The sequence below is a fragment of the Nannobrachium achirus genome, assembly GCF_963921795.1.
Source record: "Nannobrachium achirus genome assembly, chromosome: 12".
Taxonomy (NCBI): Eukaryota; Metazoa; Chordata; class Actinopteri; order Myctophiformes; family Myctophidae; genus Nannobrachium; species Nannobrachium achirus.
The window spans coordinates 9,634,773-9,657,355 of record NC_137832.1 but is presented as its reverse complement, the minus strand read 5'-3'; the positions used below and the strand labels follow the sequence as shown (position 1 = coordinate 9,657,355).

At 43.4% G+C, this 22,583-nt stretch overlaps 1 protein-coding gene across 2 annotated transcripts; it reads right to left on the bottom strand.

The window, feature by feature from the left end:
* Positions 1 to 209: 209 nt before the first annotated feature.
* On the bottom strand, positions 210 to 22,583 carry LOC308295261 (uncharacterized protein). 2 transcript variants are annotated; one of them, XM_080738275.1, is made up of 8 exons: positions 22,290 to 22,583; positions 19,355 to 19,493; positions 4,641 to 4,904; positions 4,163 to 4,336; positions 3,701 to 3,938; positions 2,998 to 3,266; positions 1,705 to 1,836; positions 210 to 709 (listed from the first exon to the last, which is right to left on the bottom strand). In XM_080738275.1, the coding sequence occupies exons 1-8, from the start codon at positions 22,388 to 22,390 to the stop codon at positions 614 to 616; spliced, it is 1,413 nt and encodes a 470-aa protein (XP_080594401.1). In that variant the 5' UTR covers positions 22,391 to 22,583; the 3' UTR covers positions 210 to 613. The 2 variants fall into 2 exon arrangements, with proteins under 2 accessions (XP_080594401.1, XP_080594402.1); XM_080738276.1 differs by having other exon boundaries at positions 4,683 to 4,904.

The window sequence follows — 22,583 nt, the reverse complement described above, 5'->3', positions numbered from 1 at the left end:
AGCATTGCCTGGGAACTTGACACTTTTTTAAGCGAGCCCACACTGTTTCGAAGGAACAGTATTTCTAGTTGAACATATTATTTCAAGGCAAGTATCCCTGCCAGGATAACAATGTTCAAAATGAGGGAACAGAATAATGTTTGTTCCATGATTGAAGCGCAGTATGTTAGATTAGATGACAGAAGGGCTCACAAGTCTCTTTTAAATGATCCAAACTTTTATTCCAAGCGCAGCAAAACAGATGATCCCAACATAATAAATAAAACATTAAGGGATCTCCTTTCAGATGATAGAATGTTAAATATGTATGTATGTACGTATGTATGTATGTATGTATTTATTTATCAGGGACAAAGCACATTAATCAACATGTCGGTTTTCACATCAATGTAAATTAAGCAATATTACACGAGAGGGTGTGCTACTATGTCACATGAAAACCGCTAGCCTAGCCACCTAGCATAGTGTGGGGAGAGAGGCGCGCTTGCTGTCTTTCGTGACCAACGCAGCTGATTTCTTTACTTGATGAGAGACAGTGCATCTGTGCTCGTTATATGCACGGTTGGAGCGCCTGTTTTCAGGCGCCTGGCCGCACTTTGGCACTCGCCCCTTACTAGTATGCCTCTACTAGTTGCATCCGCGCCTCTCTGATGGCCCTCCTCAACCGCTCCACTTCCCTGGACTTCTGCTCCAATTCATCTCCCCACACCTGCAAACACATAACATGAACCCACTGATTAAATGTTGTTGAGTGTCCTCCATCTTGGATTTGTGATGTAAACAAACTGGAATAAACTATTCTCTTGAGCCTAATATCATATATCATCATATCATATCATCATAGCTTAGTCAATTATGAAGCGATGTCTAAAATTAAAACATCTCCATATTGCTTGGGAAGTCCACTTCCATGACACATAAATATATTGTGTCCCTGTAAATATTTAAATGTTCGCTATTTCAAAATAGCCGATGTACAAGCTCACATCTGTGCCCACCCACATTGTGCCAGGGTTAAACTTGCAGTTTCAAGCCTTCCCTCACAGGAGGGGGACCCCCAGGGACCCCCATTCATGTCAACGGCATGTTTGCATTTAAACCACCTCTACAGCAAGTTTCAAATTAATCCCTTATTGATGTTTAAATCGAAGTTTAAAGGAGTAGTTCACCCCCCAAATTACCTTTTTTCTATTGATTACTCGTGCCATGGAGACTTACGTTCAATTCTTTTTTTTTCTTTTTTTTTTATGTCACATTCCTAAGACAATAATTTCATTACAATAAGATGTACCCCCATTGATTCCGGATGGGGACCCGAATGCATTTGGGTCCCCATTCAGAATCAATGGGGGTAAATTCACTATAATCATTTTTTTGTCTTAGGGATGCGAAAAATATAAAACAATATTATTGAACTCAAGTCTCAATGGCGTGAGTAATCAATAGAAAAAGGGCATTTTGGGGGTGAACTACTCCTTTAATGTAGTGGTGCAACAAGATTTAAGTGGTCCAACATGAATTAAAATGAAAAATAAAACCAAGATTAAAAGGATGTTTTAAAACTAAATCTGATTATGATGAAATACCTATACTAAATAAAATAGCAAAAACATACATCATAAGCTTTCATGTGGTGAATGCTGGTATGAGGATGTCAGACTTTTTATTATTCTAATATTTGTTTTTAGAATGACACTCTCTTACCTGTGCATACCAATCATGGATGTCTTTGGCGTTATACTTCACACTTGCTTGGAGCCTGAGAAATATCTCTCCTTTGTCGGTCTGGTAGAGCCGTCTGAGGACGGGTGGGGGTGTGAAGGTGAGCCGCAGCACCTTGAGTAGGGATGGCATGATCAATACCAGCATCTTTTTCCCTCCCTTTTTTTCCTACAGTACAAAAGGACCTCAATGCAAACAAGCCATTGAGCTTTCTGTGGTTTAAATCCTTTCAGTAGAAGTTGTATCAGTGAACTGTATGTCCTGTCCCCTTTTGCAAATGACCAATTACCATGATTGCCACCATGGCCCCCACCACTGTAACCACTGGCCCAGGACAATGTCATCATTATTCCCCATAAAAAATAACTCATTTTATTCAATAACATGTAGGCCCACTCCTAACACCAGCTGTAGCCTGTTTAACTGGTTTGACAGCCGTCTGCCTAAGGCTAAGGGTTTATGCTGGCATAATAATTGCATCATTATTTATAAACTGTGTACGTTCCTGCTCCAGCTTCTCTGTTATACAGAAGACAGGACAGCAATTATAGAAACATGCACGATTCTGACTCAATTCAGCAACGTGACATACCAATGTCTCTGGTTCACATTGACACATTTCCTGGGGCAATCTACCCAGATAATGCATGTCATGCATGTCTTCTCTTCTTTTTTAGTTTTTTACTCTCAAAAAAGCATCTGCAATGCAGTGCATTTGAAACTACGTACATTGCAATGCACATCATGGGGTGATCACTGCTTGCCTCCTGTGAATTGTTTTATTTTAATTTTTGTTTTTTTATTTATATGTTGTTGCTGAGTGAGCTCAGCAGACAAAGTGACATGAGTGAGATGAAAAAAAACTGAGTGAAATGTGCCAATGTCAACCAGATTAACAGCACATTAAGTGGTTAATTAAAAGTTTCATTTTAAGTTTTAAAGGAGTAGTTCACCAATCTATCAATTACTCACACCATGGAGACTTTGATTATAACATTGATTATAATACATGTACCCACATTGATTCTGGATGGAGACCCAAATGTGGAATCAATGGGCCAACAAAGAGTCTCCTCAAATTATTGTCTTAGGAATGTGACAAAAACTAAAAGAAAAATATTATTGAACTCTCCATGGGGTGAGTAATCAATAGAGGAAAAAAAAAGTCATTTTGGGGGTGAACTACTCGTTTAAAGATATTTTTGATTATCACAATAATATTGTTAATCATAATAATTTTGACAGAATAATCATGTAATACGGTCTGTTTCCTACCTTGAGGTCTTTGAAGTCTGGTGTGTCTCTGGCTGGGATCTCCTTTCCAGGCAGGACATCCAGGAACTCCACTGTGTAGTTGGGAGGAAAGACAGGAGGCTTGAACCTCTTCAAGATATTATATACTTGGAGTCGAATTTCGTCCTGCTGTTTAGAGTTGATGTTGATCCCCTGCACCAGGCCCTTGTCATCAACACCAAACAGCAGCTGGCCGAGCTCGGTGTTCAGGAAGGCAGAGGCGTAACGACTCAGGACGTCAGAATAACTTCCTTAAAGAGAGGAAAATATGCATACATTTAAACGTACTGTATGTCAATCATCATAAACATCAGTAAGTCAAGTCCCATTATTCATTGTTGACCTTGAAATCCACCCTATTCCCTATATTAAAGGCTTTTTAATATTTAGAAGAGTGCCTTGTTTTTCTTTTTTACTTGATCCTCCAGTTCCCCAACCAAAGAGCACTTTCACCACACTTTTCTTTAATACTTCCGAGCACCCAGGTTTTTATTTTCTTTTATTTTTTCTTCTTTTTTTTTTGAGTGCTGTAGAATAATCGATTTTGATAAAAGTCAATTTTTGACATCCATAGACCGGGCCAGGTTTAGCTACTATATCTGTGAACTTTCTGTGCAAACTGCATGAATACAAATGACTGCAGATGAGCTTTTATTGGTGTTCAGTGGATTTTCTGATTCCTTACCAAGTCCTCTTTTGAACTCCATGGTGCGAGTTTCACTGATCACCAGATCGGAGTACTTCAGGAACTCATCCGAGACAGCAGGAGACATCAGCAGATCGAAGGACTTCAGGAAGTCATCCAGAGGATTCTCTAACAGCGCAGAGACAGGAGGACCCACCATGGTGAGAGTTTCATTACCAATGTGTTCCATGTAGTTGTAGTGTGTAGGTCCGTTCTGTGGCACTGGAACACTTGTTGCCTAAAGTTACAACAACCCAAAAAGGACAGTTGTTTTAGGTAATATTGTTAATGATTAATGGCCGTCAATATTAGTACAGTGCTTTCTGAATGTACAAAACAGGCACAAAACAACAACAACAAAACATTTCACAGGAGGGGAATTCCGGGTAAGACCGGTTCCTATAACAGTTCCGGAAGGACAACGTTTTACCATAACCTGTTAAACCAAGGCTCCTGGCTTACCAGAGCAGGGGACGGGGCAGGGGGCATCACCAGGGGTCTTGCCAGAGCAGAGGTGTTAGCGGGGGAAAGGGCAGGGGGCGTCACCAGGATGGACTTCAGGAAGTCATCCAGAGGATTCTCTAACAGCGCAGAGACAGCAGGACCCACCATCTGTGGCACTGGAACACTTGTTGCCTAAAGTTACAACGACCCAAAAAGGACAGTTGTTTTAGGTAATATTGTTAATGATTAATGGCCGTCAATATTAGTACAGTGCTTTCTGAATGTACTGAAAAAAAAAGGCAAAACTAAATCTGTTTTTATTTTGATTCATAATTTTGTAGAAGCGCAATTAAGGATGTATTTATTAGTAGGCACAAAACAACAACAACAACAAAACATTTCACCGGAGGGGAATTCCGGGTAAGACCGGTTCCTATAACAGTTCCGGAAGGACAACGTTTTACCATAACCTGTTAAACCAAGGCTCCTGGCTTACCAGAGCAGGGGACGGGGCAGGGGGCATCACCAGGGGTCTTACCAGAGCAGAGGTGTTAGCGGGGGAAAGGGCAGGGGGCGTCACCAGGGGTCCCTGCCCAGAGGAGGGGTTGGTCTGGGGAGGGCTCTGTTCCAGCACTGCGATGCACTCCCTGATCCGCACCTGGATCCTCAGGATCCTCTGGTAGGACTCTTCAGCGATGGACTCTCTGATCAGCCTGAGCTGCTCCACTGACGCTGAGCGTGGGAACACCAGGTAGTATTTCTGGAGAACACAACAAACACACAAACATAGCGTTAAGACTTTACTTACAACTGAAAAATGGGAATCACTGCTAGAGCCGTAAGAATCTCCTCTTATGTTTGGTCACTTGGTCCGAAAAAAACGCTGCTTATCAGTTAATCATTAATCAATCGATAAGGTTATCAACTATCAATTAATGAATTAATCGATAATTTGCATCCCTAATCCCGATTCCCGACCTGAGAATGCATCTCAGGCATTGACACTAAGGCTTGCCCACCTGCCCCCGGCAGGTCTAAACACCTGAATGTTGGCCAGCACGCTCTGTCTTCTGGTCCGTGGAATGTGGCATAAGAGCTCTGTTTACCTAGAGTATAATGTGCTATTTGTACTGTTGCTATACACTAGGGCATTCACGAATAGTGATTTTTAGAATTCGAATTATTCGACCTCAAAGTATTCGAATATTCGGAATTCGACGGGTATTTTTGTAATCTAATAAATCATTAAAACGCTCCTTTGCGAGCCTTAAAAACAACCAGCAATTAACGGGTTAACCTCTGTTCGTGAAATAACAGCCATCGATTGGCTGTGAGAGGTTTTCACTGGTGGATGCAGAACTCAAGCAGCAGAGAGAGAACGGACCCTTTGGAACAGACCTACAATGCACAATGCGTCGCGGATAGACGCGTTGTGAGCTTGTACATCTGCTATTTTTGACACGCTGCACTGTCTTACGACTGAACATAGCATAAACATGCTGATGAAACTTGCGACGAAAAACGAGTTCATTTTACTAGGAAAACTCCGAAAATAACTGTTCAAGCCTATCCTATCTATCTTCAACAACCACATTTATACTGTCCACCCTTGTTCGTTACAAGCAGTGTTGTAGGCTATTGTGAATTGTTTAGCCTCGGGATCCAGGCATTATAGTGATTGTTTGATGGGATGAACGCTATGTTAATGACTTCACACGCATGTCGTTGACACCTCCGCTACTTAGCAGGCCATTAATATGTACCGAGACTCATTCCAATGTTAATGAAGGCTGGTGTGACTCGAGTCTCGACCAGTACAACATGATTACATTACATCACATGCTATAGTACAGAAGTATACAGTATGTAACACAAGCTTTACAAGATCATCAATTCCACTCCAATCCGTGTCGCGAAACTCTCGACCCGTTATCATAAATAAAACGGCGGACGCTTGTACCTTTATGGTTTAAAGAGGAGATACATTTGAATATGAAGCATGACATCAACGTGGTTGCGGTGAAGCGCGGTCCGAAAGAGCTACTGTAAAGAGAAGGGTGTCCTCTAAACTGGATATACTCGGCAAGAGGAACGTAACTCAGCAGCAATAAAGTAAAGTAGCCTAAAGAATTACACACTTTTGTCAGCAACGAGCAGAGCTTGCTTGTTCTGGAGAGCCCCTCCCCTCCCCTCCTACACTGAGTGACTGTCATCTATAGTGACGGGCCAGCAGTGTATGTCGGCAGTCGGCACATCAATCACATAAGCTAGCCACTACAGTGTGGTTGGATTTGACAACAATCAAACATGAATGGATTAGGAGAAATACTAACACCAGAGCTCACAGCTGCATGTCTACTGTAGAAATATTGTTTGTCACGAAAAAAAACGAAAAAAAAAAAAAAAACGAAAATAATATTAAAATTAATTTCGGCGATTTTTCGAATAGTGTTTATAGTAATCGAATAGTGTTTTGATATTCGAATATTCGAATATTCGAATATTCGGTGAATGCCCTACTATACACTTACCCATCTTTTTGGGCAAGTAGAACATGACCTGTACTTGCCCATGGGCAAGTGCCTCTGAGACCTTAGTGTCAACCCCTGCATCTGTTACAGAACAAACTCTCTATACAGCAATTATTACTATAGGAATAATATAAATCTATTTAACACCACCTTAAAATATGTGTCTACTCTGCGGCACTGGTCTCTTGTGCTGTATTAAAATGTATAATTTGATAAACAAATGGATGGTAAAACCGTACCTTTTTTTCCCTTGTTGCTCTTTTGCACTCTTTTCTCATCTTTCTACGTCTTATTAGGGTCGATTCACACTCCAATAGCGAGCCTAACTAATTTCGGTTCGGCACTGGCCAGACCCAAATATGGGTCGTCGTTCCCGGTTTGGGGGGGCGTCAACCGACTAAACTTGGCTCCACGGTGCTGTCGAAATGTTGTGACCTCCCAACTTAATTTCGGTACTCAGCGGTGTCTTCTCATTCATTCAGCCCGGCTTCACGTTCATATTCTCGGCTGTGAATCCAAGGAAACAGCAGTCGTTTGGGAGGGAGACACGCCGACTTCCAAATGATTGTGGACGCCGTGTATTATAGCGAATACAGACAGTGCAGCTGGGTCTCGCTCTGGCTGCAGAGTGATGGCAGGCAGGCGCGCGCGCGACACACACACACACACACACACACACACACACACACACACACACACACACACACACACACACACACACACACACACACACACACACACACACACACACACACACACACACACACACACACACACACACACAGAGCTTTGGTACATGTCTTGCTACTCGCCGACCGTTTTAAAGAGAAAAGAAAAGCATAGACACAACTTTGCTAATGTTCCGTGTTTTCCACGACGAGTTGTGACTGCGTGATGATATGCATGCAGCAAGAGAGGCGGCCGCGGCACGTCTATAATGTGAGCTTGTAGATTAAATGTTTTCGTGCGAGTGAGAGAGAGAGAAGAGACCTATGGAAGAGACCCCGTGTCCCCGTCACTGGTGCTGCTGCCTGCTGGAGCTGTCTGCTACTCAATGGACCTCCAGTCATTCAGCTTGCAGCGCGAGGGTCAGTCAGATATGTATCCGCCCTGCAACGCTCATTTCTCGGCCACACGTTGTCATGCCATGGACCTCCAATATTTACAAGTGACTTCGGCACTAGCCGTTAAGAAAGTATGGATGAACTCCCCCCGAACCTAAATAATTTCGGGTCGGGGAGGCCTCCCGATCCGAAATTAGTTAGGCTCCTTATTAGAGTGTGAAACGAGTCAAACGACCCTAAGTATTACTCTTTTATATTATTACTAGAGGTTCGGCCGGCTTTGCCGGCCGATCATCTATCATATAGTGTCACCGACAAACCCCTAGGCACAGAGTGGCTTTGAGCAGATTCCATTACAATTGGCCAGTTGTGGACAACCTGGCCTGGCATAGATATTCCACTGCTGTGCAAAGCTCACCAGGCTAGTGCACGTACAGCAGCACTGACTGCCTATGAATTTCACAGGCCTGGGTAGAAAACCTGGCCTGGCAGGGATATTCCCCTGCAGTACACAGCTCACATAGGCTCTACAGCAGCACAACAGCAGCTAAACAATTGACTTAACTGAGGGACTTGGCGAGAGAAAAACAACTGCTTAACAATGTCAAACTGTCATAAATCTAACAGCTGAAAACGTCCTATTTGGATCTTGTCTAAAAAAGTAACATTTATTTTGTTGCAAAAGGATTAGCCTATAACTTATTGTCCTTCAGAACAGTATGGTTACAGGGGCTTCTCTCTTATTTGAATGATGCCTCCTAAGCTTGAATTTGTTTAATGTCTATTGCTTGCTGGATATTAAGTGTCTATTAACTCTTCCTGTGCCGATCCCGAACTAGTTCGGCTTTATTTCAATCCAATACAATTTTTTTTTTATTAATTCACTTACCCCGAGCTGCTTGTAGAGTCGTGGGTGGTCCTGGCTCGCTAGCCAGCTAGCCATTCTACTCTGTCCGACGATATATTCCATTAAAAATGGTTTAAAATAAATTTTTGAGCTCCCCAATGTTCACCCAATGTTCGGCGCCGCTTCCGATGAGTATACGAGTGTGCCGATCCCGAAGTAGTTCGGCTTTTTTTTATGAAATGAATAAAATGATAAGAGGCCTTCTGAAGCCTGGCCTGATTTTTCTAGCTACTAGCCGAAAGCTAGCAACCTCCCGGCCGGCCGTTATTTGCAAACGAAATCGCCAATCTCCGCCTAATCCAATGAAAGACCACATCTTTGAAGGCTTATATCTCTGGATTGTGTCTTTAGGGAAGCGGCGCAAGGTTTATTTACGGCGAAATCGCCCAAAAATGATCTTTTAGATGACAAAATGGGAATAGCCATTCTGTTAGCATTATCATCCGGGACCTTTCCATGACGTGCATGAACGTGAGCACGTGAGGTCCTGGAAGGTGAGGTCCTGGAAGCTAAAGCGCTCGCCTATGAGAGATACCCTGGCATTCTATGGCCCCTAGAGGGCGCTGGCACTAAATGAGTTAATGTGGGGATGTTACTGTAGTTTGTCACATCTGCTGTTCATCTGACATGGGTTGCGCAGCCTACTTTGATTTGCACACATGCGCTGGCATTGACAATCAGGTGATTGCTAAGCAGTCCACTTGTGTTCGAGTAAAATAGCAGTTCCAATGTTCCAATGTATGATAAAAAACATCGGAACATCGGGGGAGAAATGAAAGATGTCCGATGTTCTTGTTTGCAGAGGGGGGCGCGGGTGGCACAGACACACACATACAGTACACACACATACACACAGTAACTAACAAACACGCAATATACATGCACGCACCAAGCTGATTATTATTGGCTAAAAGTAAGCCTACTGAAATAGATTTGTGTCGCGGTGCAAAGATGACCGCACGCAAGTACACACAGCACACACACACTCACGGCTCAGATGAGCGTGCGCTGTGTCGTGCGCACATACATAGCGAAGCAAGACAGACAGAAAGACAGACAGTGCTAGTGGAGTTCCCTCTTTCAGCGGTGAAAAGCTGGATATATGCTTCGCCGTATGACGGTAAGTGTCGAGCATAGCAGACATGCAAGCTCACAAAGCTGCAAGTTCCGACATGTTGTGAGCTTGTAGCTCTGATATTTTCAATGCGCGATACCATCGTATGACAAATACAACTGCACACATCAGCGGAGGCAGACTGCATCAGCAGCCACAAGCTGTCGTGACAGTGTCAGATCATGATACAATTTTAAATGATTATGATTGGTTTTAAAGGTCGTTCTACTTTATCCAAATAATAATATTAATAATAGGCTTAATAACAGCATTTTCCGATGGCGACGGTGTGCAGGGATGATCAACTATGGAGTGAAAATAGAGTGGGATGCCATAGAACGCACGCACGGCTGTGGGCTATTTAGCCTACTTTAATGCATGTAATCACGGGTAACGGAGCGGGCGACGGGTCCTTTTTTTGACTGGGGTGGGTCTGGTTTCGATTTTTATATAATCACGGGTAGCGGGCGGTCCATGCTGTAGTTGGGCTTATGGTCGTCATTGTCACTGGAGAAGAAAAATACGTGTTGATGCTCTTCTTGTTGTAGCCGGGACTGTGCTGTAACGTTCTGTCTGTGCAGTGGAAGTGTAGCGTAGCTCACCATGCACTGGTAACGGGTTTCCATTGCGACGTGTTGCCACTCCGACATTGACTTCTTATTGTCGGAGTGGCGACACTCCCATGGGCCTAAGGTTTAGGGTTAGGGTTAGAGATAGGGTTAGTGTCGGAAAGGAGACATGTCGGAAAGGAAACATGTCGAGTGGCGATGTGTAACCCCATGCACTGATCCCATAGCCTTGCACTGATCCCATAGCCTGGGAGTGCGGAAGGTTTATTCTATAGGCTGGCACCCATAGATATATATAAGAAGGCTAGATGGCGCAAGGCGGAGTCGGCGGCATCGTTCACTGGCGGCCATCTTAGGACAGGACCATCCCCCCTGTCCTGCCGGCAGGCTGTATGGTATAGTGTGTGTAAGGTGAGTGATCTGCACACTTAAATACTATTTACTCTCTGAAATCTTGACGGATTTACTAACGGTTTGGTTTATTACAAACATTATTAACGTGGCTATGATTCAGGCTGGTTGACATGTTGAAATTGAAGCTTTTCATTTCGAAAAAAGAGCATGCAGCATAGTTAAGTGGCATGGCTACTACTTGCACAAGTTTATCAAGACAACAATCGAGATTTTCAAATATTATCAGGTTTTCCTGAGACCAATAACGATTTCATGACAACTAATCTTTTGTCTAAATGACATTTCTTTGTGTGGATATTGTTGTATTTTTTAGCTGCAGGCTAAGAGACAAAAAAGAGGCTGTGAGTGTGAGCTAGACCTATATATTATTACAAAGTTGACTGTTGACAGCAATGTTACAATGGTGGGAGAGGCAGAATTACATGATTTCCAAGCGGTTTGGTTTGTTAAAAATAACTTACATTTAGATACATTGATACAGGGAATTGCTGGCTTTTTGTTTACAGAAATAGGCCTACTGTCTGTGAAGTCTGTTGTGAAGATGCCTGATTTTTTTGCTGCCTATGGCTGCTCCAATGAAAGGAGTATCCAAATGGAACCTGTGGGATCACCTGCCACAAATATGACAATATTATATATATTATAATTAGGATAATCATTATGTACAATACAAGTTATGCTGCACAGGAACAACAGGGCTGTGAGATAATAACATTGCAAGAGTGTTGTTGACCCTGGCTTTTAGAAATATTTCTACCACCTGTTTCTTTCTTTTGGACTCTTTTTAACTCTTTTAGTATGGTTGTCTTATTCTCAAAGTCTGCATAGGCTAATGCTTACATGCATACATGCATACTGTACATAGATACATCCTTACCCTTAATGTTAAAGGAAAGAAGGGTGGAAATGTTTAATTGATATATCTGGGTACCTTTTCTCCCATTTCTTTTTTTAAAGGTTTCCCAAAAGCCTAGAGAGCAGGAGACAGTGGGAACTTGCCCTAAGATGGGATGGTTTTGTTGCAATTGACAGGACACTGCTCTGCAGAGAGAACTTCAGCAGTGAAGACTTTTACAGGACTGGGCAGACTGTCCGGCTTAAAGCTGGTGTTGTGCCCACCATCTTCAACTTCACTGCTCATCTTCAAAGGGTAGGCCTATGTGCATCATTGGCCAACAACAATTCAAGGTGTATTAGATTGATACATGATACATATTAAGTAAGTGTCCATGCTTATTAAGTATTATAATGATCTGTCTACTGCTAGCTAATTTCAGGATTTGTTGTGCGACGCACTTTGAAAAAGCTGTCCTGTGATGTCTGCCGGGCCAGCCTTGTGACCGATGCTGAATCTGCCTGTAAGGACAAGAGCTACCACCTACTGACCCTGAAAAGCAATGGAGGTCTGGTGATACCATCTGAAGGCACGGTGAAGGCAGCAGAGTGGGTCGTTCACCAGGCATCTGCAGATTCCAGATGAAAACAGCCCATAGGATAGGAGGATAGGTTCAGAGGATGTGTTTTCGCTCGGACATTGACAGTTACCACCATACACTGATGAAGTTAGTTGTGTCCCTGTTTTTCAAGCTGAGGCTGCACCATATTGCTAAAATGACTATGCTTAGCTTACAGAAAGACAACGTGAGACAGAAGCTACCCAAAACGGTCCTTTTTAAAGACAATTTGCTCAAACTCTGTGTGCACATACAGAAACCTAATTTTGGCTTATATATATATGTTAAGAAGTTCCTCTGTGCTGTCTGGTGGCAGCCTCTGGACACTTCCCCCTTGTTACCACCACTTGACTCATTACCCAATGACAGCCCGGGTGTGCCCCTATATAAGCAGACACTCAGTCCACAGCTCTCACTCAGTGCACACAGCAGTCCCTGGGTCCACAGCACCCACTTCCACCCACTTCTCCAGCCAGCAGCCATGCGTCCATGACTCTTGTAAGCATTGTTCTGTACCGACTTGGATGTAGTGTTATACACTGCTGTATTGTTATATGCTGCCATGTGTATATATATATATATATATACCTTGCATTATAATTAGTGTGGTTGCCAGGGCAACCACATTATTACTCTGGGGAATTTTGCAGTTTTTACAACTCTTAGTCTCATTGACTTGAATGGGAAACTCCATATATAGTGAGTAACTTTTAGGTATCTGACCTTTCCCATTGACTTTGAATGGGAAACACCATATATAGTAAGGTAACTTTTAGGTAGCTGACCTTCCCCATTGACTTTGAATGGGAAACACCATATATAGTAAGGTAACTTTTAGGTATCTGACCTTTCCCATTGATTTTGAATGGGAAACACCATATATAGTGAGTAACTTTTAGGTATCTGACCTTTCCCATTGACTTTGAATGGGAAACACCATATATAGTAAGGTAACTCTTAGGTAACTGACCTTTTCAATTGACTTTGAATGGGAAACACCATATATAGTGATGTAAGAGTTATTTTTGTCATCATAATGACATCAGATAAAACCTTAAAATGAGTATATAACTATTTATTATTATTAGTTGTATCATATCATATCAATAGTTGTACTAGATTAGATGAATATTCTATGGCTAGGGAAAATGCGACTACAAGATGCATCAAATCCAAGTCCAAAGTGGATGAAGATTCTAGAGCAAGGAGAAAAGAATATATGAGAAAATATAAAGCTACAAGATGCATCAGCTCCATGTCCAAAGTAAATGAAGACTCTAAGGCAAGGAGAAATGAATATATGAGAAAATATAGAATTAGAAGATGCATCAGTGGACCAATGTTCTTATATTTGAAAATACAAATATAAGAACTTTTATTTAAATACCTTTTTTTAAGAACAGTCATTTTTATTTATGGCCACTTGACCATACACATACATTTTTTATTTTAATAGCTACAGTATTGTATTTATTAATTATTTTATTTAGTTATCACCATATATAGTGAGGTAAGAGTAAGGTAACTTTTTAGGCAACCACACTCGCAATTTCCCAAATTGCAATTTCTCTAGTTGTATATACTGTATGTATGTCTGAATGCCAGTCATTAATGTATACTGTTTGTTTCTTCTATTGTAGAAACCATGGCATTGTTGAAGGAGGAATAAATCTGTCATATATACTTTGGTGTCACATCATTACATCATTCTCTTTAACTTGAGAAACTTGGGTGGTCAGCTCATATCCAACTAACCAGCAATAATATTTAATATGGTCCTTCGAGCCGGAATAGCTGCCTACCTAAGAGTGACATTCAAAGTATTTAATATGGATTGGGAACTACGGCTTAACCTGTCCAACATGGCAGAAGCCCTGAAGAAAGCAGAACTCGAAGAAATGGAGGAAATGGAGGAGCTTGAGTGCAGAATGAGGGAAAGACAAACACTGTTGAAACACATTACCACATGGTTTATGCTGGATCAAGAGGGAGCACCTCCCCATGATCACCACAGTAGTACAGCAGTACAACAGGCCATGGTCATATGCCCAACAGTTCAGGTGGTGCATTCACACCCTATTCCACCCCTATTAAGTCCTGCCTACTCTCAGCCTATTCCCACTTTGCAGCTCATGCTCATAGCACCACCGGTTTGGGTGGTGCATTCACAGCCTACTCCACCCAAGCTAAGTCCTAATTATTCTCAGCCATTTGCCACTTTCCCATTCAACGAGTTCAGTTCTCCAATATGCCCAGTGCCTCCTGTCCAGGTGTGTCCAACACCTCGCAACCAGGTGTGTCCAATGCCTCCATACCTGGCGTGTCAAACACATCCTAGCCCGGCGCTTCCAGACCCGGTGTGTCAAGCGCCTCTCTATCCGGCGTGTACCATGCCCACGTATCCGGTATGTCCAGCGCCTCTCAACCTGGTGTGTCCAACATCCCCGGACCAGAAGTGTCCCTTGATCCCAGACCAGGAGTGTCCCACATTTCCGGACCAGAAGTGTCCAGCGCCTCCCTGTCCAGCGCCTCCTGATCCAGCGTGCACCACGCCTCCCTATCCGGTGCCTCACGACCCGGTGTGTACCACACCACCCGATCCGGTGTGTACCACGCCTCCTTATCCAATGTTTCCAGACCAGAAGTGTCCAGTGTTTCCAGACCTGGCGTGCACCACGCCTCCAGACCCGGCGTGCACTATGCCTCCCTATCCAGCACCTCCAGATCCGACGTGCACCACGCCTCCCTATCCGGTGCCTCCTGACCTGGCGTGTACCACGCCTCCTGTTCAGACGTGCTCCTCGCCGTGTCCAGCACCTCGTCCAGAACTTCCAGTCCGGGTGCCCCTAGCACCCCCAGGTCCATGCCCAGTTCCAACTCCTGAGTGGTCCCACCTGCATCGACGTCCCCCAGGGCGGCCCCGTCGAAAGCACCCGTCTTCTGGGTGGCTCCACTCCTCCAGGAATCTTCCAGCCCCTTCTCCGGGGCGGCCTCTCCTGCGACGGCGGTTCCCTGCATGGCTCCGCCCCCGTGGTCGTCCTCCAGAGTGGTCGTGTCAATGGCCAAGGTCCCGACCACCTGATCACTCCCTGCTTCGCCCTTCGTTCCTGATGGTGGCGGCCAGTTCTGCCCCTGTCCAGCCTCCAGGCCGTCCGCCTGAGGCTAATGCCCCTGCACCACTAGCAAGATCTGGTCGGCACGGGGCGGCTGAATGCACGTTCCATTGGCCACAAGTTTGTGTCCCATGGGGCGGCTAAATGTTCTCCTCAGATCGGTTGCCCCCCGGTTGAACACTGTCCACTACCACGGTCCTCACTGCCACAAAAGCATCAGAGGACATTCTCTATATTCACAGCAGCCGTGCTGCTGTGGGGGCGGCTGTTAAGAATTTCCTCTGTGCTGTCTGGTGGCAGCCTCTGGACACTTCCCCCTTGTTACCACCACTTGACTCATTACCCAATGACAGCCCGGGTGTGCCCCTATATAAGCAGACACTCAGTCCACAGCTCTCACTCAGTGCACACAGCAGTCCCTGGGTCCACAGCACCCACTTCCACCCACTTCTCCAGCCAGCAGCCATGCGTCCATGACTCTTGTAAGCATTGTTCTGTACCGACTTGGATGTAGTGTTATACACTGCTGTATTGTTATATGCTGCCATGTGTATATATATATATATACCTTGCATTATAATTGTATATACTGTATGTATGTCTGAATGCCAGTCATTAATGTATACTGTTTGTTTCTTCTATTGTAGAAACCATGGCATTGTTGAAGGAGGAATAAATCTGTCATATATACTTTGGTGTCACATCATTACATCATTCTCTTTAACTTGAGAAACTTGGGTGGTCAGCTCATATCCAACTAACCAGCAATAATATTTAATAATGTATATATATATATATATATATATATATATATATATATATATATATATATATATATATATATATGGACACATTCTTCCACAATTCCATGCTGTATTGATCTGGTACCATAGGAGAGATAACAGGCAAACAATGATCAAATAAAACATTCTTCTACATTCTAATGCAGATGTTAAATAATGGGTAAATTTTTCCCCAATGGATGTATTTGAGCCAAGCAAGAACGTATGAGCCCATGAGTAGTGCACTGAATGCCATCTGAGAAAAGGAACCCACTGTGATTTTGCTATTCAGTTCTAATGCTACAGGTATACTTGATGGTAAATCCTGTCTGTCTCTCTACACTGCCACACCACCGCCCTCTCAACAGCCCCCCAAAGTTCCAGTCTAACCCCCAACCTCATTGATCATTGTTGAGCTGTTTAATATAATATTGGTCCATTGAACCTTCAAACAGGTGTACTGCATGTACAGTAGCCTACTTCAATATCAAGGGCCACCAAAAGCTACCTGTGCAGCATGGGGTTTAACAAAAAAAAAGATTATTATACATCATGATTATTGCTGTTATGACTATAGTTGGTAGACCTATATATTATGTAGGTACTCGTCTGGCTGTTGGTGGTCTGATCTCAGAGGGAGGGGAGGATTGGTCATGTTACTGATTGGGAAATGACTTGCAGTTGCAGTGCTGAAATAAACTGTACTAGTAAGACACCTGAGGGTGGAATGCGACCTCAGGGTGACAGTCGCGCTAATTCTTGACCATCTGGCCAACCACAGCGTTTCTCTGACGATTCTAGTTGTTGTCATTCTGGGGGGAGTTTGTTCAGGTTTTTGTGAGGGTATCAACCCTAGGAGACACGGGGGGAACATGCAAACTTCACACAGAAAGGCCCTATCGCTCACACCCTAGGTTGGGTTGGCGATAGGGCCTTTCTGTGTGGAGTTTGCCTAAACATGGAGATGTGGTACAGAAGGACTCATATATGGGCATAGAAAGTATGTCATGTGACATCACTTCCTGTACAGACAGTCAGACAGACAGCCATTGACTCCGACCTAACAATGGCTACTGTCTATGACGGTAGTTCCATATGACATATTGGACTAGACTATCTCCATATATAGTGTTATCCACATCTCCATGTTAGGACTCATATATGGGCATAAAAAGTATGTCATGTGACATCACTTCCTGTACAGACAGTCAGCCATTGACTCCGGATTAACAATGGCTACTGTCTATGACGGTAGTCCCATATGACATATTGGACTAGACTATCTCCATATATAGTGTTATCCACATCTCCATGTTTAGGCCAAACAGATTCGCTCCATTTCTCCATGTATAGGTCCAAATGCCCAACGTTGAGCTTGACAACGAAACGTTCTTAACACAGCCGCCCCCATATTTACTTTAGAAAATATGTTAAATTCTAAGTACGTTTCGAGTACCGGTTTGATACATTGACTTAAAGTTGGATCCAGGCCTAATAACTTTATCTGGCCGCCCCGTTGCCACCTCCAAATGCCCAACGTTGAGCTTGACAACGAAACGTTCTTAACACAGACGCCCCATATTTACATATATATATAAAAAGTATGTCATGTGACATCACACAGACAGTCAGACAGACAGCCATTGACTCCGGCCTAACAATGGCTACTTTCTATGACGGTAGTCCCATATGACATGATGGACTGGACTATCTCCATATATAGTGTTATCCACATTTCGTGTAGCCGCCCTGTACAGGAAGTGATGTCACAACTCGCTGACATCACACTGACATCACAGAGGATACGGAAGGACATAACAGAGGATACGGAAGGAAGGTCACTCAAGCGACACGGTTCTTCAGAGTATATGCGACCTTCGGTCGCAATAATAGAGGTCTATTTCGTTTTATGTCCTTAATAAAATAACCTTGAAGCCCCATCTCTAATCTCATATTTTACAGAATGGCAACATGAGACTATTTTATATAAAATAAATATAAGCCAAATGAGACAGATTTTTACATTAAATAAATGCATTGTTACATTTAACAAGTTCTGTGCCACCCTTTCACCACTAGAGGGCGCCCAATGGCCATAGAAAACACCTATCCACAAGCGCTGTAACAGCACAAGCCTTGTGCAGCCATGACAAGCCTGGACACTTTCCTTTGTGTCATCAACAGGGTCAGGATGAAGTTAGCTTGAAGTTAGCTATTGGCTACCAAGCATTTTAGAAGCCCTATTTTCGGCGATTTAGCCATGATTAAACCTTGCACACCTCATGGATATGCATGGAACAGAGAAAATGAGCTCTAAAGATCCTGGATTGCATTGGAGTGGATGGTAAATATCGGCGGCGCGACGCTCTCGCGGGCCGTGTAAACAGATTATATATTTTTTTTTTTACAATTTTTTTTTTTTTTTTTAAAAGCCGAACTAGTTCGGGATCGGCACCCTGATAAGGACAAATAAAGCCGAACTAGTTCGGGATTGGCACAGTAAGAGTACACAATGAATTAAATAATATAAATATTACTAATATTGGAACTATTACATGTTACATATTTACAATATAAATACAGTGTGTATAGCTAATTGCTTTACTTTACCTATATACTTAATGTTATTTCATATGAAAATCCATGGTTATAATTATTCTAAGTATACAGTAACATAGCTACGTTTCTTAGGTTTATAACAAACCAATCCGTTTCAAAATAGGTTGAAAATTGAGCAAGCTCTGGTCATTTAAATAGTACATGCACTATAGACATTAATGTTATACTGGGCGATCGGTCCTGTCCCAAGATGGCCGACCTGTAGCGACGTCAGTCCCCATTGGCCAACAGCGGGCGTGAGCTTTCTTATATATATCTATGCTGGCACCATGCTGGCACCATGGCGACGGCTAGCGAATTAGCGGACGGCATAGAGTTATGGGCGGTATTCCTTACGTTCTAGACGACTACCTATGAGTTGAAGTGGATGGGAAGTGGGCGTGAATGGGCTTGGAAGTGGGATAGCGAATTAGTGGACGGCATAGAGTTATGGGCGGTATTCCTTACGTTCTAGACGACTACCTATGAGTTGAAGTGGATGTGAAGTGGGCGTGAATGGGCTTGGAAGTGGGATGCGGCTTTTAGAGGAATGTAAATATAAGATTATGTTTTGTTGTTTGCTATTATTATATTGTTTGCTGTTATATACTGTATATACACCACTGCATTGTCTGAAGGATGCCAAACTAAAACAAGTACTCACATACAAAGGAGAGGAGCTTATATTGACACGGGGAATAATCTTAATGCCCATCTCCTCGTTCAGACACTCCATGGCCCCTCTGGTGGACTGCAGCAAGTCAAGGGATTCCTCATCAATGGGGCATTCATCACCTGGATGTCTGTAGGAACACATTCACCACCTTTAATCATCATGATTTTATTGAGTGTTTAATTGATTGAATACTTAATTTGCAAACAAAGCAATCCCTGGAACAAAATATTTTGCGATGGGGGTCCGTGGCCAAATACATATCATTCTGGGGGTCCTTGACATGACAAAGTTTGAGAAACACTGAGAGCAACATAAGTTTTTTTCAGGAAAATTGTTAGGATTTAGAAGACATTTTTAGAATGTGCCTATCAGTGGTTAAGGACCCCCACAATGTGTTTTTGGCCGCGGACCCCCATCTCACAATATTCTGTTCCACGGATGGACCCCCATCTCACAATATTCTGTTCCACGGATGGACCCCCATCTCACAATATTCTGTTCCACGGATGGACCCCCATCTCAAAATATTTTGTTCCAGGGACCCCCAGAAGCAAACATTAGATTTCGGTCTATTCTGCATCTAGCTTAAGGCCACAGACCCGTTGGGAAACGAGTTTGGGTCGACTTTGTTTTAGCTTGTAGATCTATTTTTCAACAGCTAAAGCATAAAATAACTAGAAGTGCTCTTCCGAGCACATGTCTCCACCAGCCATGCGTCCTGGTGGTGCTATAATAGGCCAATGTAAAAAGGGTGGCATGTGTTCTTCACCAATCTTAGACCTTTCATGGTGCCACCATGAGGCTGATTTGAACATTTTGTAGTGTAATTTCTTCCTTGGCCTTTTGCGAATGTGCGTGCACAATTTCATTACAATTGCGCGCTGTGTTTGATTTGAGGCATTTTGTTCGAAACGGATCAATCCTGCAAAGTTTGGAGGCCAATTAGGCCAATTAGGATTGAATATTTAATACGGGACAGATCTGTCTTGATCATATGACTGTAGAGATACTGTGTACTGATTTTGTTAATTTTGGGTAAAATCTGAAGGAGTAATATCCAAAAATGTGTCTTACATAAGTCGGCCTCCTGGTGGCACTATAAAAGGCTGATGTGAAAAATACAAGGAAAGGGTTTTTCCTTGGCCTATAGGGAGTGTGCTTACAAAGTTTGAAACTGATCGGTGGAGTTATAGGTAAAACCACGAATAGTTATAGTGCCACCATGAGGCTGATTTCAAAAATTTGAAGTGGCATTTCTTCCTCGGCCTAGTGGGAACGTGTGTGCGCGATTTCATGTTAATTGCACTCTGCGTTTGTGATTTGAGGCATTTTGTCCGAAACGGACCAATCTTACAAACTTTGAAAGCCAATCTCAGCCAACCAGGATGTAATATGGACAATCAGATAGATCCATGTCGATCACATGACTGTAGAGATACTGTCTACCGATTTGCGTGATTTTTGGACGAAATCTGTAGGAGTACTGGCCAAAGGGTAGTTTTGCACAAATTGGCCTCCTGGTGGCGCTAGAACAGGCCCATTTGAAAAGTATGGGTGGCAGAGGTTCTGAATTGGCAGCCAGGGAGTGCGCTTCGCTTACAAAGTTTGAAATTGATCGGTGTAGTTATAGGTAAAACCACGAATCGGCCTGTTATAGCGCCACCATGAGGCTGATTTAAAAAATTTGAAGTGGCATTTCTTCCTCGGCTTAGTGGGAACGTGTGTGTGCGATTTCATGTTAATTGCACTCTGCATTTGCGATTTGGGGCATTTTGTCCAAAATGGACCAATATTACAAACTTTGAAAGTCAATATCAGCCAATCAGGATGGAATATGGACAATCAGACAGATCCGTGTGGATCACATGACTGTAGAGACACTGTCTACCGATTTGCGTGATTTTTGGACAAAATCTGTAGGAGTAGTGTACAGAAATGTGTTTTGCAAATATTGGCCTCATGGTGGCGCTAGAACAGGGCCATTTGAAAAATGTGGGGCAGAGGTTCTGAATTGGCATCCAGGGAGTGCGCTTACAAAGTTTGAAACTGATCGGTGGAGTTATAGGTAAAACCACGAATCGGCCTGTTATAGCGCCACCATGAGGCTGATTTCAAAAATTTGAAGTGGCATTTCTTCCTCGGCCTAGTGGGAACGTGTGTGCGCGATTTCATGTTAATTTCACTCTGCATTTGTGATTTGAGGCATTTTGTCCAAAATGGACCAATCTTACAAACTTTGAAAGCCAATATCAGCTTATCAGGATGGAATATGGACAATCAGACAGATCCGTGTCGATCTCATGACTGTAGAGACACTGTCTACCGATTTGCGTGATTTTTGGTCAAAATCTGTAGGTGTAGTGTACAGAAATGTGTTTTGCAAACATCGGCCTCAAGGTGGCGCTAGAATAGGGCCATTTGAAAAATGTGGGGCAGAGGTTCTGAATTGGCATCCAGGGAGTGTGTGTGCTAATTTTGGCAGCGACCGGGCCAACGGCGCCGGAGATTAGCTGTACACAAACTTGGAGGACGGACGGACGCACGCACGCACGGACAGGGGCGAAAACATACTCTCCCTCAGCCTTCGGCTGGTGGAGACAATTAAGGCCGCGCTCACACATGTGCGTCACGCATCATCATCTTATCGTCTGAGAATGGCCACTGGGAGCGCCGTACTAATGCATTGTCAATGGAAGGTTGTTTGGTTTTTTGTCGTTGTCGTGTCTCTAGCTCAACCGCAGCCTGTACGCTCTTGAAGAGACACGGCAACGACAAAACACCAAACAACCTTGCATTGAGAATGCATTAGTACGGCGCCCCCAGTGGCCATTCTCAGACGATAAGATGATGATGCGAGCGTGACGCAGATGTCTGTACGGCGCCTAATAAGAAGCGGCTACCATTAGCATCTTTAGCATTTTACCTCAGAATGTTGTCAGCACAAGTGATCAGCAGATCGGAGGACTTCAGGAACACCGCCGGAGGATTCTCTAACAGCGTAGAGACAGCAGGAGACACCACCATGTCTGTGTAAACTGTGAACCTGGATTAACGAGAATCTGGGGTTTAATGCTGTTCGGTGGTGTTTAAAACTGAAGGCTTGACTATGGAACACAACTTCCTGTTTTTGTATTTTTTTCTGTCCTGCAGAATGCCTGTCTGAGTGTCTGCAATACCGCAGGGGTCCTCACAGCCAGGGTGGCCAGATTGGGACAGA

Bases quoted from the DNA above. Each gene is read 5' to 3' on its own strand.
- LOC308295261 (XM_080738275.1), bottom strand. From the start codon at position 22,390: ATGGTGGTGTCTCCTGCTGTCTCTACGCTGTTAGAGAATCCTCCGGCG. The intron at 19,494-22,289 runs GTAAAATGCTAA...GTGTTCCTACAG, and splicing joins TGTGCTGACAACATTCTGAG to ACATCCAGGTGATGAATGCC. The intron at 1,837-2,997 runs GTAGGAAACAGA...TCCCTACTCAAG, and splicing joins CAGACTTCAAAGACCTCAAG to GTGCTGCGGCTCACCTTCAC.